The sequence below is a fragment of the Ovis canadensis genome, chromosome 9 (genome assembly GCF_042477335.2).
Source record: "Ovis canadensis isolate MfBH-ARS-UI-01 breed Bighorn chromosome 9, ARS-UI_OviCan_v2, whole genome shotgun sequence".
Classification (NCBI taxonomy): domain Eukaryota; kingdom Metazoa; phylum Chordata; class Mammalia; order Artiodactyla; family Bovidae; genus Ovis; species Ovis canadensis.
In genome coordinates, this window is record NC_091253.1 from 47,787,772 (window position 1) to 47,803,709 (window position 15,938).

General features: G+C 42.8%; 1 protein-coding gene across 2 annotated transcripts in view; it reads left to right on the plus strand.

Annotated features, from left to right (window-relative positions):
- Nucleotides 1-237: 237 nt before the first annotated feature.
- SDCBP (syndecan binding protein) overlaps nt 238-15,938 on the plus strand; it is a 33,414-nt gene continuing 17,713 nt past the window's right edge. The window contains exon 1 of one of the 2 annotated variants that reach the window (XM_069600077.1): nt 238-618. In XM_069600077.1, coding sequence (XP_069456178.1) covers nt 448-618 — 171 coding nt within the window. In that variant the 5' untranslated portion in view covers nt 238-447. The remainder of the gene's footprint in view (nt 619-15,938) is intronic. The other variant, XM_069600078.1, reaches the window with a different exon arrangement.

Below are 15,938 nucleotides of genomic sequence, written 5' to 3' on the forward strand. Positions count from 1 at the left end.
TGACTGACGCGACTTGGCAGCAGCAGCATACCTTATGTTCTTAGGACAGTTCCTAATAGTTTTTCAGTTTTTGATTAGGATACAGGTATTACTTTTGTGCACTACGACACATAACCTTCAACAACCAGCAAACTTAGATCAAATAGACAAAGAGTAATAAAAACCAAAGAGAAATGTTGTAGCGCCAAGAAGGCAGGAGTCCGGGAGGGTTAGTGGGAGGAATGTTTAACAGCCTGTGAGTGTGGTGGAAGTCTAAGGCTGGCCAGGAAATCGCCGAACGACAGGTTCTCAGGACTCTGTGTTGGAGGTGATGGGAACCAAGTGAGCATGTGCGGAGGTGAACAACACTAGGCGGGTGGCACAGGGCCGAAGTGCAGGAGCTGTGGGGAGAGACGAGCAGGTGGGCTAGAGCGGCAGGAGGTGAGAGCCGCCCCCCGCCCTGTTACCATGGGGACCGGGTCACCTGACCGGGCGCCGCACGCCTGCGCGGGCGGAAGGCGGGGGCGGCGCGGTGACGCGCGGCGCGGGCGGTCCTCGGGAGCGCGCCGCCCTCCTCCCTTTGGGTTTCAGAAGTCCGAGCCAGTGACCGGCGGCGGAGAGCGGGTCTCAGCGGTCTCGGTGAGCAGCCCTGGGGGGCACCGGGGGACGCTCGCGCGGCGTCCTGGGCGCGGGGACGAGGAGCGGGAAACCTGGGGGACTCGGGGCCGCTGGGCGGAGGGCATTTCGGCGGCGGCCTTTCCTCAGTGGGCTCCGCTCCGTGCCCCTCGGGGCGCCCAGCCGGCCCGGGGGCGTAAGTTTGCGCGACGGCGCCCCTCTGCCCGCCCGCGGCCTTGCGGGATTCGGGGTCCCCGTCCGGAGAGAGGGGCGGGGAGGGAGCCTGAGGCCCGGCCGGGGACGATGCAGGCAGCCCCCCATCCGCCGCGACTCTTTTTGTTCGTGTTGGGTGGGCCCGCGGCCGGTGCGGGGGCACCCTCCGGCTCTGGTCCCGGTGCCGCGATCCCTGTGTGCGGAGTCGCCCTCGGCGGCGGCGGCGGCGGCGGCGGCCGCGTCCGAACGTCCGGAGTTGGAGGGAGGTGTTCGGCAGGCGCAGCCTTGACTTTCTGGAAGGGGGTGGGGAGGCTGCTCGCGGCGCTAGTTTGTGGAGAAGTTGGAGGAAAGGAAGAGCTCCCGGCTGGGTGAGCGCGGCAGGAAATGTTCCTAGAGGGCTCGCCTTTCGGAGCCTTCCGAGCTTTCCTTGCAGGATTTCCCTATAATCACGGGAAGGCGGAAACTTACAGATACGGAAAGTTTCCCCTTTCACCAAAACGGGCTTATTTCATCGTGGAGTCTTGTATGATGCCGATTTTAAAAAGAAATGTCTAGGTTTATCTAGTCTGTGTTGTGTATGTGGTCCGCACACCCATTTACTGTTATTTTTAATATCATGTACATTTACTGTTATTTTGAATATCGTGTGCACTTCCTAGGAAGTAGGTTTGGTTTACCAAACTCATAACATCCAGTGTTTCGAGGAGAAAAAGTTCTGGCTAAAAAGGAAAATTACAGGGAAGAAGAGCCACAGGCTGGTTAGCTGTGTCTCAAATGTATATAAATGGTCAGTTTTAAGTTTGTCTGTTCCTTTAAGTTTTTCTGTTTTAGGTTGAGGGCAAACAGTAAAAATGTGTGTTTTCATTTGCTGTGTTACCAACTTAATTCTACAAACTTTTGTTCTTTAAATGGTATGTAAACATTATAAATCAGATTGTGCTACAGAATTAAAATAAGGGAATGTCTTTTAATAGGTTCAGGAAATAGTCATCCTGCTATAGTACATATTTAACTTTGGCAGCATTAATTTTTCGTTATGTTTGGGCATTTTAAGAAAGGATGTGAAAATCGTGACTAAAAGAGGAAGCATTTACTAATAGTCGGCGGTTGAACCTACTTTTCAATAAACAGTTCCCTAAATTGAGCATGACTCAACTATATTTTTTCCTGTTTTTGCCGGATTTAGGTACTTTTAGATAGCAAATGCCAAAAGTCTCTTTTAGATAGCAAATGCCAAAAGTCTCTAAAAAGATTCCCACCCCTGCAACTGTTATATGTAGTAATAGATATATTCGCAATTATTAATGTTTCCAAGTGCTGCCAAGATTTTTTTTGTGTATTTATTTAGGCTTTGAGGAAGTAATCAGTTAACGTGACTCAACATTTAAGTAAAGAAAAACAGAGTACGTAGTGTGTACTGTTCCCTTCCTTCAAGGTCCTCTAGCCAGCCAAATTCTCTTACTGTAGGAAACAGCTGTTTTGCATTTCTTAGGTATCTTTATAGGGATATTTTATACCTTACAAATATATATTTCCCCCCTTCTGTTACTTCTCTTTTTTTAATTGCGATAAAGGACACAACTTGGTGACTAAACAGCAGGCATCACAAGTGCATGTAACATTACCATCTTAACCATTTTAAAGTGTACAGTTCAGAGGTATTAAATATACTGACGTTGTCATGCAACCGTCACCACTGTCCATTCCCTCAGCTCTTTTCATCTTGTTCTCATTAAACAGTAATGCCCCATTCTGTCCTCCTCCCAGCCCCTGGCAACCATTTTGGTACTTTGTGTCTCTCATGATTTTGACTAGTGCAGCAACCTCATGTAAGTGGGATCAGGGTGTTTGTCTTTTTTATATTTGGTTTATTTCACTTAGTGTAATGTTTTCAAAGTTCATTCATGTTATATATTGCAGAATCTCCTTCCATTTTAAGGCAGGGTAAAATTCCGTTGTGTATGTGTGCGCGGGCATACATTTATACACACAGTTATACCACATTTTGCTATCCATTCATCTGTTGATGGACACTTAGGTTGCTTCCGAGGTTGAACTAATTTGGGGGGGGGGGTCTTCTATTACTGTTTTTATAGCACCTGTGCCCAGGGGATTCAGTAGTAAAGAGTCTGCCTGCCAGTGCAGGAGACCTGGGTTCCATCCCTGGGTCGGAAGATCCCCTGGAGTAAGGAAGGGCAACCCACTCCAGTATTCTGGCCTGGAGAATCCCATGGACAGAGGAGCCTGGTGGGCTACAGTCCATGGGTTGCAAAGAGTCAGACACGACCGAGCAGCTGAACACGCACATGTGAACACACACCATTTTACATTCCTACAAACAGCAAATTAAGAGTTCTAAATTTTCCACATCCTCACCAAAACTTGTTTGGTTTTTTTGGGTAGTTGTCACTCTTGTGGATGTGAGGTGTATCTCATAGTTTTGATTTGCATTTCTGTAATGATTAGTCCAAAGGAAATAAATGGAGAAACAATGGAAACAGTGTCAGACTTTATTTTGGGGGCTCCAAAAATCACTGCAGATGGTGATTGCAGCCATGAAATTAAAAGACACTTACTCCTTGGAAGAAAAGTTAGGACCAACCTAGATAGCATATTCAAAAGCAGAGACATTACTTTGTGGACTAAGGTCCGTCTAGTCAAGGCTATGGTTTTTCCAGCAGTCATGGATGGATGTGAGAGTTGGACTGTGAAGAAAGCTGAGCGCTGAAGAATTGAAGCTTTTGAACTGTGGTGTTGGAGAAGACTCTTGAGAGTCCCTTGGACTGCAAGGAGATCCAACCAGTCCATTCTGAAGGAGATCAGCTCTGGGATTTCTTTGGAAGGAATGATGCTAAAGCTGAAACTCCAGTGCTTTGGCTACCTCATGTGGAGAGTTGACTCGTTGGAAAAGACTTTGATGCTGGGAGGGATTGGGGGCAGGAGGAGAAGGGGACCACTGAGGATGAGATGGCTGGATGGCATCACTGACTCGGTGGACGTGAGTCTGAGTGAACTCCGGGAGTTGGTGATGGACAGGGAGGCCTGGTGTGCTGTGATTCATGGGGTTACAAAGAGTCGGACACGACTGAGCGACTGAACTGAACTGAGCTGAATGATTAATGATGTTGAGCATCCTTTCTTGTGATTGTTGCCTTTTCCTCTATATTCTTTGGAGGAATGATTATTCATGTTCTTTGCCAATTTTGTTTTTGTTGTTTTAGGACTTCTCTAAATATTCTGGGTATTAGTCACTTATCAGATATGATTTACAAATATTTTTACCCATTCGATGAGTTACCTTTTTATGCTATTGATAACATTCTTTGACACAAAAAGTTTTTTAGTTTTCATGAAGTCCAGTATGTCAGTTTTTTCTTTTGTGACCTGTTCCTTTGGTATCACGTCCAAGAAATCATTTTCAAATTGAATGTCAGGAATGTTTTGTCCCATGTTTTCTTCTAAGAGTTTTATTGTTTTAGGTCTTAGGTGTAGATCTTTCATCCATTTTGAGTTTATATATATATGTATGCACACACATATATATTTATATGGTGTTAGATAAGGGTCCATCATCATTCTTCTGTGTGTGGCTTTCCAGTTTTCCCAGTGCCATTTGTTGTAAAGATTGTTTTTTTCCATTGAATGGTCTTTAGACCCTTGTCAGAGATCATTTGACCATGTATATGAGGGTTTATTTTAGGCTATCTCTTCCATTGGTCTCTGTTTGTCTTTGTGCCAGTACTATACCATTTTGAAGACCATAGCTTTATAGTAAGTTTTGAAATCAGGACATGCAAGTTCTCCAGTTTTATTTCTACAATTGGTTTTAATTTCTTTCAGCAGTGTTTTGTGGTTTCCATTGTACAAGTTTTTTACTTCCTTGATTAAATAAATTCCTAAGTAGTTTATTATTTTTGATGCTCTTGAAAATGGAATTGTCTCTGTTTTTTCCTGATTGTTCACTATTTATGTGTAGAATTGCAATTGATTTTTGTACCCTGACTATCCTGTTTCATTGGTGAATTTATTAGTTCTAATGCTTTTTTATGGAGTTGTTAAGGTTTGCTAAACTCTAAGCATATAAGGTCATATCTGAAAATGTAGATAATTTTACTTCTTTTCAGAGAAGGAAATGGGAACCCACTCCAGTATCCTTGCCTGGAAAGTCTCATGGACACAGGAGCCTGGTGGCCTGCAGTCCATGGAGTCACAAAGAGTCGGGCACGACTGAGCGACTAACACTTAACACTTACTTCTTTTCTAATCTGGATATCTTTTATTTCTTTTTCTTACCTAATTGCTCTGGCTAGAAGAGTAATGTGGAAGAGTAGTGTTGAAAGTGGGCATTCTTGCCTTGTTCATGATCCCAGAGGAAAAATAATTAATCTTTCACCTTTGAGTATAACATTTGCTGAGGGTTTTGCATTATATGGCTTTTATTATGTGCCCCTTGCTTTCTTCTATGCCTGTTGTGTCTTTATCATAAAAAGTGCTGAATTTTGCCAAGTGCTTTTTATGTATCAATGAGATGATTGTGTTTTTTTTTTCCGCTTCATTATCTTGATATGATGTATTGCTTTGAACAGTTCTTATATGTTGGACTAACTTTCTCTCCCGATAATGAATCCTATTTGTTAAGAAGTGTCTAATCTGTTTAATATGCTGTTAAGTTCTGTTTGTTAGTATTTTGTTGAGGATTGCATCAGTGTTCATATTGGTTTGTAGTTGTCTGGCTTTGGTATCAGGGTAATCCTGTCCTCATAGAATGAAAGTGTTCCTTCTTCAACGGTTAGCAAAATTTTGAGGATTTATACCAATCCTCTTTTATGTATTTAGTAGAGTTCACCAAAGATGCCATCAGATCCAGGGTTTTTCTTTGTTGAGAGACTTGACTACTGATTCAGTCTCTTCACTAGTTACTGGGCCTATTCAGATTTTCTGCTTCCTTGTGATTCTTAGTAGGTTTTGTGTTTCTAAGAATTTGTCCATTTCGTCTAGGTTATTCAGTTTTTTAGTGTCCATTTGTTCATAGTGCACTCTTTATATAGTCTGTTTTATTTCTGTAGAAACAGTTCATTTTAACATATATTTTTTTTCCCTTAGTCCATTTAGCTAAAGGTTTGTCAATTTTGTTGATCTTTTTGTAGAACCAAATTTAGGTTTCAATAATTTTAATTTATTTTTTCTGTTCTCTATTTCATTTATCTCTGTTCTCATCTCTGCTACTTACTTCTGCTAGCTTTGGTTTTAGTTTGTGTTTTCTTTTCTGGTTGTTCATTCCCCCTTATTTTATCACAAATTTGAGCGTGCTTTACATACTGGCCTGAATAGGGCTGTATTTTTTCCAGTTAGTGATACTATTTTGGATCTCTTTCACTATCTTGTCTGTTTAGTACTTCCTCCTTTGTTTCAAGAATTTTGCTATTACAGTTGGTGCTTCAGGGAATAAAATTCTACATATGTTGCTTTTTGTATGTAGATATATTTATAGACTAAAACCTGAAGTGGTATTTGTGGGTTGGAGAGTATCTGCATTTACAGTTTTGGTAGATACTGCAAACTCACTCTTTATGGAAATTGTACTACTTTATACTTTTACCAGTAATATACGTGTTTCTCAAAGCCTCATTACCAGAGAGCATTGTCAGACTTTGTATTTTTGTCTGTTCAGTGGGTGGGAAATGGGTAAAAAGTTATTCTATTTAGAAGAGATGTCATATGACCATATTTCTCAATGGCTTATCATAACAATCTCCTTGGATATTTATTGAAAGAATTCCTAAATTCCTAAGCCCTTTCATGAAATCTGTGTCTGTATTTTTAACTAGTGCTCAAATACTTCTGATTTGGTGATTTGCCAGGTTTAGAAACATAGCTGTGGAAGACTTTGCATCAAACTGTGTTCCTTGACACCATCTGGAGTCACCTGGAATGTATGATTGTATGATTCATTGTATGAATCAACTTGAACATAAGAACCCCAAAATCTTATTCTAAATTTTTGTAGCATTTGAAGGTATATGTAGATGAAATGGCATTGTCTCTGAGGACAACTAATTGCTCATCAGATGTCTTCCATAAAGTTGAGAGAGAACACGTTTTATAAATACTCTTCCAGATTTCAGTCACATTTCTAACACAGCTTGTTGGTGCGTTTAGTTCTTCCTGCAGTTGGTTATCAAAACACGTTACTGGTTTTAGATTTCATATCCATTTCTAATAGGTTCTAACATTACTGTCTGGTAACTTTTGTACCTGCGTTGTCAAAAAGCAATATTTTTTGTGGGGATGACAATTTATATTTGCAGAGAATTTTTGTGTGTGGAATTTTGTGGGGATGACCGTCTATTTCTGTATTATCAGAGAATTTTCACTTATACTTTTATAAACACCAATTAAAATAGTCAGTGCAACAAAGTTTTAAAAATTTCTCTGCCTTGCTGTTGTAAGGCGCATGTGGAGAAAAAAGTGAGCCTGGCAGTCAGGCAAGAGAAGGAAATTTATTAGAGGGAAAAGGGTGACTGGCCTTTAAGGAAGTCCAGTGTCCTCCCTTTCTAATGGGGTCTTTCTTACACCCTGCCAATGAAGAATTGTCTGAAGGGATGGTTAATTTTTAGCTGAGTCCTGTGATCATGTAGCTGGAGGTCTGGAATCCAGTGGTCTTGTAGCCTTGAATAGGTAGGCGCCAATTCCTTTCTCCTTCCCTTATTCCTAAGAAAGAATAAAAATCTTGAAGTAGAACTTCTGAGAAAAAAAATCTTAATTTTAAATTGTATCCATTGGACCCTGATACAGAGGGTTAACGGAGAAGGCAGTGGCACCCTACTCCAGTACTCTTGCCTGGAAAATCCCATGGATGGAGGAGCCTGGTGGGCTGCAGTCCATCGGGTCACAAAGAGTCAGACATGACTGAGCGACTTCACTTTCACTTTCCACTTTCATGCATTGGAGAAGGAAATGGCAACTCACTCCAGTGTTCTTGCCTGGAGAATCCCAGGGACGGGGGAGCCTGGTGGGCTGCCGTCTGTGGGGTCACACAGAGTCAGACATGACTGAAGCGACTTAGCAGCAGCACAAGAGGGTTAAAGGGCAGATTTCTGGACTCTGTTTCAGACTTACTGTTTCAGTTTCTGGGTCTAGGACCCAATCTCTGTTCTTAACAAGATTTCCAGGTTATCTTTATGGACTTAGAAATTGAAGATGATAGGGCTCACATGGGGTCTCATTGATGAGATGGCTCATTATGGCTACCTCGCAAACAAAGATTAAAATCACGGTGATCCATGAGACTGACCAAATTGCCCAAATGGCATCTGTTTTCTCACGGGCACCTATCTTCTTAAAGCTGTGAGACCACCAGATTCCAGACCTTCAGCTACGTGACCACAGGACTCAATTACAGGCTAACAATTAACCATCCCTTCAGAGAATTTTTCATTGGTGGGGTATAAGAAGGACCCCGTCAGAAAGGGAGGACGCTGGTTCTCCTTAAGAGCCAGTCACCCTCTCTTTTTCCTCTAATAAATTTCCCTTTTATTGCCAACTGCTCGGCTTGCTCTTTTTCTCTGCACTCGCCTTAAAGCAGACAAGATGTTTGAGGACCTTAAGCAGGTTTTTTACTATGGTAGTACTTTGGGCTACTTTTCTATAGAGCATTTCAATTGTTTCCTGTGCTGTGAGGTGATACCTCGTTGTGGTTTTGATTTGCATTTCCCTGATGGTGTTGAACACCTTTTCATATATCTGTTGGCTGTCTTTGTGAAAATGTCTGTCCAGCTCCTCTGCCTAGTTTTTAATTGGATTAGTGTACAGGTCTTTCAGCTCCTTATTTAAATTGATACCTCTGTTTGATGCAATTGTAAGTGGAATTGTTTTCTCAATTTCTCTTTCTGATAGTGTATTTTTAGTGTATAGAAATGCCAACGGTTTTGTGTATTGATTTTGTATCTTGCAGCTTTACTGATTTTATTAGTTCTAATAGTTTTTTGGTGAATCTTAGGTTTTCTTCATATCCATAATATAAATAGTAACAGTTTTACTTCTTCCCTTCCTTTTGGAAGGGTGTCTTTTCTAACTTTTGCTTGCCTAGTTGTTCTGGCTAGGACGTCTAGTAGTGTATTGAGTAAAAGTGGCAAGGTGGGATTCTTCTCACTGCATTTTACAGCGGCGCCCCCCCCCCCTTTATGCTTTTGATGTCACAGTTTACATCCTTTTATCTGTGTTGCCCTTAACAAATGAGTGTAGCTATAGGTGTTTTGTGTGTGTGTCTTCAGTGGTTATTCTAGCTTTATAAGTAATTAGTCCACTATCTTTATAACTTTAGGCTATTCTGAATTTTCTATATTTACTTTTACCATTGGGATTTAAACTTTGTTTTCCTGTTACTAATTAGCATCTTTTTGTTTCAACTTAAATCTCTTTAAAATTTCTCCTGAGGCTGGTCTAGTGGTGATAAACTCCCTTATTTGCTTGTCTGGGAAATTCTTTACCTCACCTCCAGATCTGAAGGACTTTTCTGGGTGGAGTGTTCTTTCAGCTGTTAGTCCCTTCTGTCCTGGAGTTTCTGCTGATGAACTGCTTAGAGTCTTTTGGGGGTTCTCTTGTGCGTAACAAGTTGTTCTCTTGTTAGTTTCTAAGATTCTTTACTCGTCTTGACGTTTGAGTTACAACATGTCATGGTGTGGGTGTCTTCATCTCTTTTTGGAACTCCCTGAGCTTCTGGATCTGAATGTCTGTTTCTTTCCTCAAGTTAGGGAAACTTTCAGCCATTATTTCTTCAAATTTTTTGCCTCTTTTCCTTCCAAAACCCTTACTGCGAATGTTGGTGGCGTGGTGGTGTCTCGTAAGTCCTCTCAGCTGTTTTCATCCTTTCTTCTTTCTGCTGCTCTGACCTGCACTGCCCTGTCCACTGGTTTGTATCTTCTCTTCTTCAGGCTCATTTCTTCCTGCATTCTGCTTCCTCTAGTCTGCTGGTGAACCCTCTGTCATGTTTTTTCAGTTTTCATATTTTTTAGTTTTAAGATTTCTGCTTGCTTACATTTTCTGTATCTTTTGAAATTCTTTGTTCATATATTGTTCTCCTGAACTTAGCCTCTATTGTAACTTAAAACTGTATCGGGTAAATCACTTGTGTGTACTAAGTCCCTTCAGTCATGTCTGACTCTTTGTGACCTCTGTCCATGGGATTCTCCAGGCAAGAAGTGGATTGCCATTACTGGAGTGGATTGCCATTCCCTCCTCCAGGGGATCTTCCTGACCCAGGGATCAACCCGGGTTTCTTACGTCTCCTGCATTGGCAGGCAGGTTCTTTACCAGTAGTGTCATCTGGGAAGCTCAATTTTTTTATTGAGGCTTTATCTTGGTCTTTTGTTTGGATTCTGTTATTTTGTTTCTTCATTTTTCTTGACACCCTTTGTTTACATAAAACAGGCACCCCATCTGATCTTGAATGACTAGTCTCATAGAGGAGATGAGCTTTCTCATTTAGCCCTGCACTTATACCTTGTTGTGTCTCATACCCTTTTAATTTTCCAAGCAGCCTACTTTATTGCTTTTGGCTCTCAGTAGCTGAGGCTGTGCCAGGGTCTGTCACTGGCCCAAAGAGGAGGATCCCAGTCAGCACCTAAATTCAGGTTGATGTGAAGCCAGACCCAGGCTCTCAGGCAGTAGCTTTTAAAGTATACAAATGTTCCCTCTGCACTGAGCCTGGCAGGAGAGCCCGTTAGCTGTGTCTTTGTTTGCTGCAGTCCTGTTGAGCTGAGGAAGACAAGCCCTGCTGACTTCCAGAGCGAGGCTGTCCAGGGATGTTCCCTGTGGGTGGCAGACAACTGCCTTGGCACTGGGTCCTTTATCAGAGACACTGGCTACCTCGGATGGGGCAGAGGGAGATGCAGAGATGGGGCCTGCTGGCCCTTCCAGTCTTTGGAGAGAATTATAGCCCCTGGGTGTATATTTAATTAGCAGCCCGCTTGCTCTCAGGCCACAGCTATGAAGATCAGGTAATAGATCTCTTCTGAAGAGTCTAGGGTGTGTTCAGTCTGCTATCTTTACACTGTGCCCTGGAGAGAGCCTGTGAAGAACTGTTTTCTCAGGAGGTCAGCTGATGGAGCACCAACTTGGAATGGGTTTCACAGTTAGACCATCACGGGGTTGCACCTGGGTGCAGCCGGGACCACCTGAAAGCCCTGTTGTCCTCCTCATAGACACAGCCCACTCTTGGCTTGTCAGTGATGGGGCACTCAGTTAGGGTCTCCCTGGATACCTGAAGCTGCCTTTGGGGTGAGTGTGTCGTGTGGGTTCCGTCCCTTCCGGGTGTCCATCATGACAGCCGCTCTCCAGCCCGGTTGCCTGTTCCTCATCCGTAGGAGCACTTGCAGTCCTCCTGGGACCCGTGAACAGACGTCTTGCCACCAGAGCCTGGCTCTTGGGATGTCCCTGGTGGCAGCTACAAAAACCGGGGCACCTGATGTGTTGTGCTGTTTTTTTGTTTTTTTTTTTTTAAGATAAGTGGTTCTGCAATCCTGAAATTTCATCATCCTAAGATTTCTTAAAAAACAACTTAAGACTAAACAAGTAGACAAGTATTGTTTTAACTTTTAAATGATCGCAAAGTTTAAAAATTTTTATTTTTATTTATTTGGCTGTGCTGGGTCTTAGTTGCAGCACTCAGAATGTTTTAGTTGCTGCTTGTGGAATCTAGTGTCCTGACCAGGCATTGAACCCAGACTGCCTGCATGGGAAGTCAAAGGGGAGACCAGTTATAGTGGGTGATTTGAGGGAAGGAGTGAGTCAGTAACTCAGAAAATGATGAGTACTGCCATTTTAGGCGATGCCAAATAGATGACTTTACCAGCATGTTTCCTACTTCAAGAATCAAAGCATCGCAGCTAGAAAGATGATCACAGATAAACCGCTATGGTATTTGAGTCCTTGAGGTGTTTGGTCTGTGTGCATATTTAAAGGAAGTTACTGCAACATTGCCCTGAGAAGGTAGAGGTCAGAAATCTTAATGCTGAGGCAGAATCGTCAAGTATTTTTTGTCTTTAGATGTTCTGGAAAAACCCTGAGACTGTTCCAAGCATTGAGAAGGTTCTTCAGTTCAGTTGCTCAGTCGTGTCTGGCTCTTTGCGACCCCATGAATCGCAGCACGCCAGGCCTCTCTGTCCATCACCAACTCCCGGAGTTCACTCAGACTCACATCCATCGAGTCCGTGATGCCATCCAGCCATCTCATCCTCTGTCACCCCTTCTCCATGCATCGAGTCCGTGATGCCATCCAGCCATCTCATCCTCTGTTGCCCCTTCTCCTCCTGCCCCCAATCCCTCCCAGCATCAAATTCTTTTCCAATGAGTCAACTCTTCGCATGAGGTGGCCAAAGTACTGGAGTTTCAGCTTTAGCATCATTCCTTCCAAAGAAATCCCAGGGCTGATCTCCTTCAGAATGGACTGGTTGGATCTCCTTGCAGTCCAAGGGACTCTCAAGAGTCTTCTCCAACACCACAGTTCAAAAGCTTCAATTCTTCGGCGCTCAGCCTTCTTCACAGTCCAACTCTCACATCCATACATGACTACTGGAAAAACTATAGCCTTGACTAGACGGACCTTTGTTGGCAAAGTAATGTCTCTGCTTTTGAATATGCTATCTAGATTGATCATAGCTTTCCTTCCAAGGAGTAAGCGTCTTTTAATTTCATGGCTGCAGTCACCATCTGCAGTGATTTTGGAGCCCCCCAAAATAAAGTCTGACACTGTTTCCACTGTTTCCCCATCTATTTGCCATGAAGTGATGGGACCAGATGCCATCATCTTCGTTTTCTGGATGTTGAGCTGTAAGCCAACTTTTTCACTCTCATCAAGAGGCTTTTTAGTTCCTCTTCACTTTCTGCCATAAAGGTGGTGTCATCTGCGTATCTGAAGTTATTGATATTTCTCCCGGCAATCTTGATTCCAGCTTGTGTTTCTTCCAGTCCAGCGTTTCTCATGATGTACTCTGCATATAAGTTAAATAAGCAGGGTGACAGTATACAGCCTTGACGTACTCCTTTTCCTATTTGGAACCAGTCTTAGAATCCAAATTGGGGGCCAGTGCTTTAGAAGACTGTCTTGAGAGTCCCTTGGACAGCAAGAAGATCAAACCAGTCAATCCTAAAGGAAATCAACACTCAGTATTCATTGGAAGGGCTGATGCTGAAGCTCCAGTACTTTGGCCACCTGATGTGAAGAGCCAGCTCATTGGAAAAGACCTTGATGCTGGGAAAGATTGAAGGCAGGAGAAGGGGACGACAGAAGATGAGATGGTTGGATGGCATCACCGATTCAATCGACATGAGTTTGAGCAAGCTCTGGGAGATGGTGAAGGACAGGGAAGCCTGGGGTGCTGCAGTCCATGGGGTCGCAAAGAGTTGGACACGACGAACTACGACAGTGGGATGCACAGGGGTACAGAGGCCTTGAACACAGCACAGAGAGATTCAAAGCGGCTGCAGAAAGCACAGGGTGGGCCAGATCTGGGCTGGGGTCAGTGAGGAGCACCAGTTCTTCCAGGAGTTAGACTAGTGAAGCCATGTTGTCACAGCGAGGAATGTTGTGATGGCTGGAGTCGATGCAGAGGGATGTGCCTGCTGATGCCTGGAGCAGTGAGAGCTTAGCTCCCCTCCGCCTGGTTCCCCAGGCAGCTGAAGGGAAGGCCTGGACCCAGACTCCTTTCTTCACTTGGTACAGTGTAGTGTTTATCTGATAGAGTCCTAAGTGAGAGGGAAGTGAGAATTTTGACACTGATGTAATGCAGGTATTTTCAGAATCCTCTTAAATCTCATTAGTGGTCATTCTGAAATTCCAACCATAATTGAAAGGATATACAGTAGCTTTGTGGTTCTTCACAGAGGTCTGAGTGTTTTTCACACTTCGCATTAGGTCAAAGTTTTAAATACACCATACAAGTGATTCAGAGAAATAGTGCAAGAATTTATTGTTCTCATGGAAAGCTGTTAATAGTGTTGTTCAAAATAGTGGACTTGTTGGGAATTCCCTGCTGGCCTGGTGGTTGGGATCCTGGATTTTCATGGCTGTGGCCCAGGTGCAGTCCCTGGTTGGGGAACTGAGATCCTATAAGCTGCATAGCAAAAAAAAAAAACAAAACCCAATGAAGGAGTAGACTTATAAGGCAATTATTTTGCTCTCCCTTATTTTGATGATATTGTCTAAAATATTTAATAAACATTTGTTTTTTTGTCAGAAGAAGGCATTGTGTTAGACAAATGTGGTCCTTGATCTCAAGTAGCCAGAGTTAAACATAAAAATGGCTATACTGAAAGGCAGAGGGAAACTGCTGAACTGAGAGAAATGTCAGACTTAGGTCATCAAAGGTGACCTCACAGAAGAGGCTCTTGACTAAGACTGTGATGGAAAAGCCCTGGAAGGACATTCCAGGGAGAAGACAAAGCTTTTACAAAGATACTGAGGCACAGAAGCACATAACCAGAGTGGGAAATGGAGCGTAGTGTGGGACTGGAACATTGTAATGCTTAGAATGAAATTGGATGAGATGAGACCACAAAAATCGTTTCAGGTAAAATGATTGAGGAATCCTTTGTATTTTATCAGAGTAGTGAGATTTAAGGTCAGCTTACTTAAACTGACTGCTTAAAGAGTGTAAGTTGGGGTGATACTTGCTGCTTTTTTTAAAGATGCTGTATCTTTTCTAGGCTTGACTGTGTGTGTGTTGATGGGAGGGGGAGTAACGAGTGACCTCCGAGCTGTTCAGACAACATCAGTTAATATTTGAAGAAAAGCTTCTATGGGGAAAAATTTTTTAGAAAACTACTCTGAGTTTTAAACCATTCATCCAGTTTATTTTTCATGGGGAAAAAAAAAAAAAAAGGGATCTTGTAGGTGACCAGTGGCAGAACCAAGAATAGAACTAACGCCTGGATTGCTAGTTAACATTAGTTTCAGTAAATTTAGAATGATTTTGTTTATGATGTTGATACAATGGTTGAAAGTGTCAATAAAATGTGATTAAGGAGAAAACTTCTAGAGAACTGATCTTTGGAGACACAAAAGATAACTGTTTTGTTTTCCTGGGTTAATAGAGTTAAGACATATTTGATTGTGCTTTTTCAAGAATTTGCATTTTATTCACAAACCGAGGCCCTAGTCTCCTCTTCAAAACTGTATCATGCTACTTCTCTTCAGCGTTTTATTAGAGGTGCTATTCCAGGGCGGCTAGGCAAGAAAAAGGAATACATAGGCAAAGGATTTAAATAGATGTTTCTTCAGAGAAGATATACAGATTGGCCATCTAGGTTTATGAAAGATGCTCAGTATCCTTAGTTATTAATTAAGGAATTAGGAATCAAATCTACAATGAAGTGCTGCTGCACATCCACCCAGATGGCTGTAATTGGAAAGAACGACAATAGCAAGTGTGTATGAGCCCTTTTATATAAAGGGACTTGCGCATCCAAAGAGTTCCGTGTATGCAGGGGAGGCTCTTAGAACCAGTGCCCTGCAGAAACTGAGGGACAACGGTATTGTATTGGCCAAGTTAGGGAAAAATTGGAACCCTCACACGTGTTGGTGGGAATGTAAAATAGTGCAGTCACTTCAGAAACCAGTTCCTCAAAAAGTTAAATACAGAGTCACCATATAACCTAGCAGTTCTACTCTTAGCTGTGTATGAAGACAGTTGAACATTATGTGTTTATATAAAAACTGGGGTGTAAATGCTTGTTAGCATTATTAGCAGCATTATTCATACGTTAGAAAGTGAACAGTCACCCAGAACATCATCGACTGAGTGGATCCCAGAAGTGAATGGGGAAGGGCATGGGGAGTGCTGTTGGTGCCCCTGTACTGGGAGCCTGCTCAGCAGTGCTGGGGACTGTCGCTGCTGCTCCCTGCAGTGGCCTGGCTGGAAGAGGACCCTGAAAGCTGGAAGAAAGCACCCTTTCTTCTCACTGTACCTCCAGCTTCCCCGTTGACAAAGCTTAGCATCTTCCCAGCTGGAGAAGAGCAGCATTTAAAGGGCCTGTCTCCATCTTCACAGAGCAGCCAATTGTGGGTGGGTTTTCATTGGGAGGCAGTAAGAGTATCAACCCCTATACCAATTTAGAATATGTTCTGTTTTGTT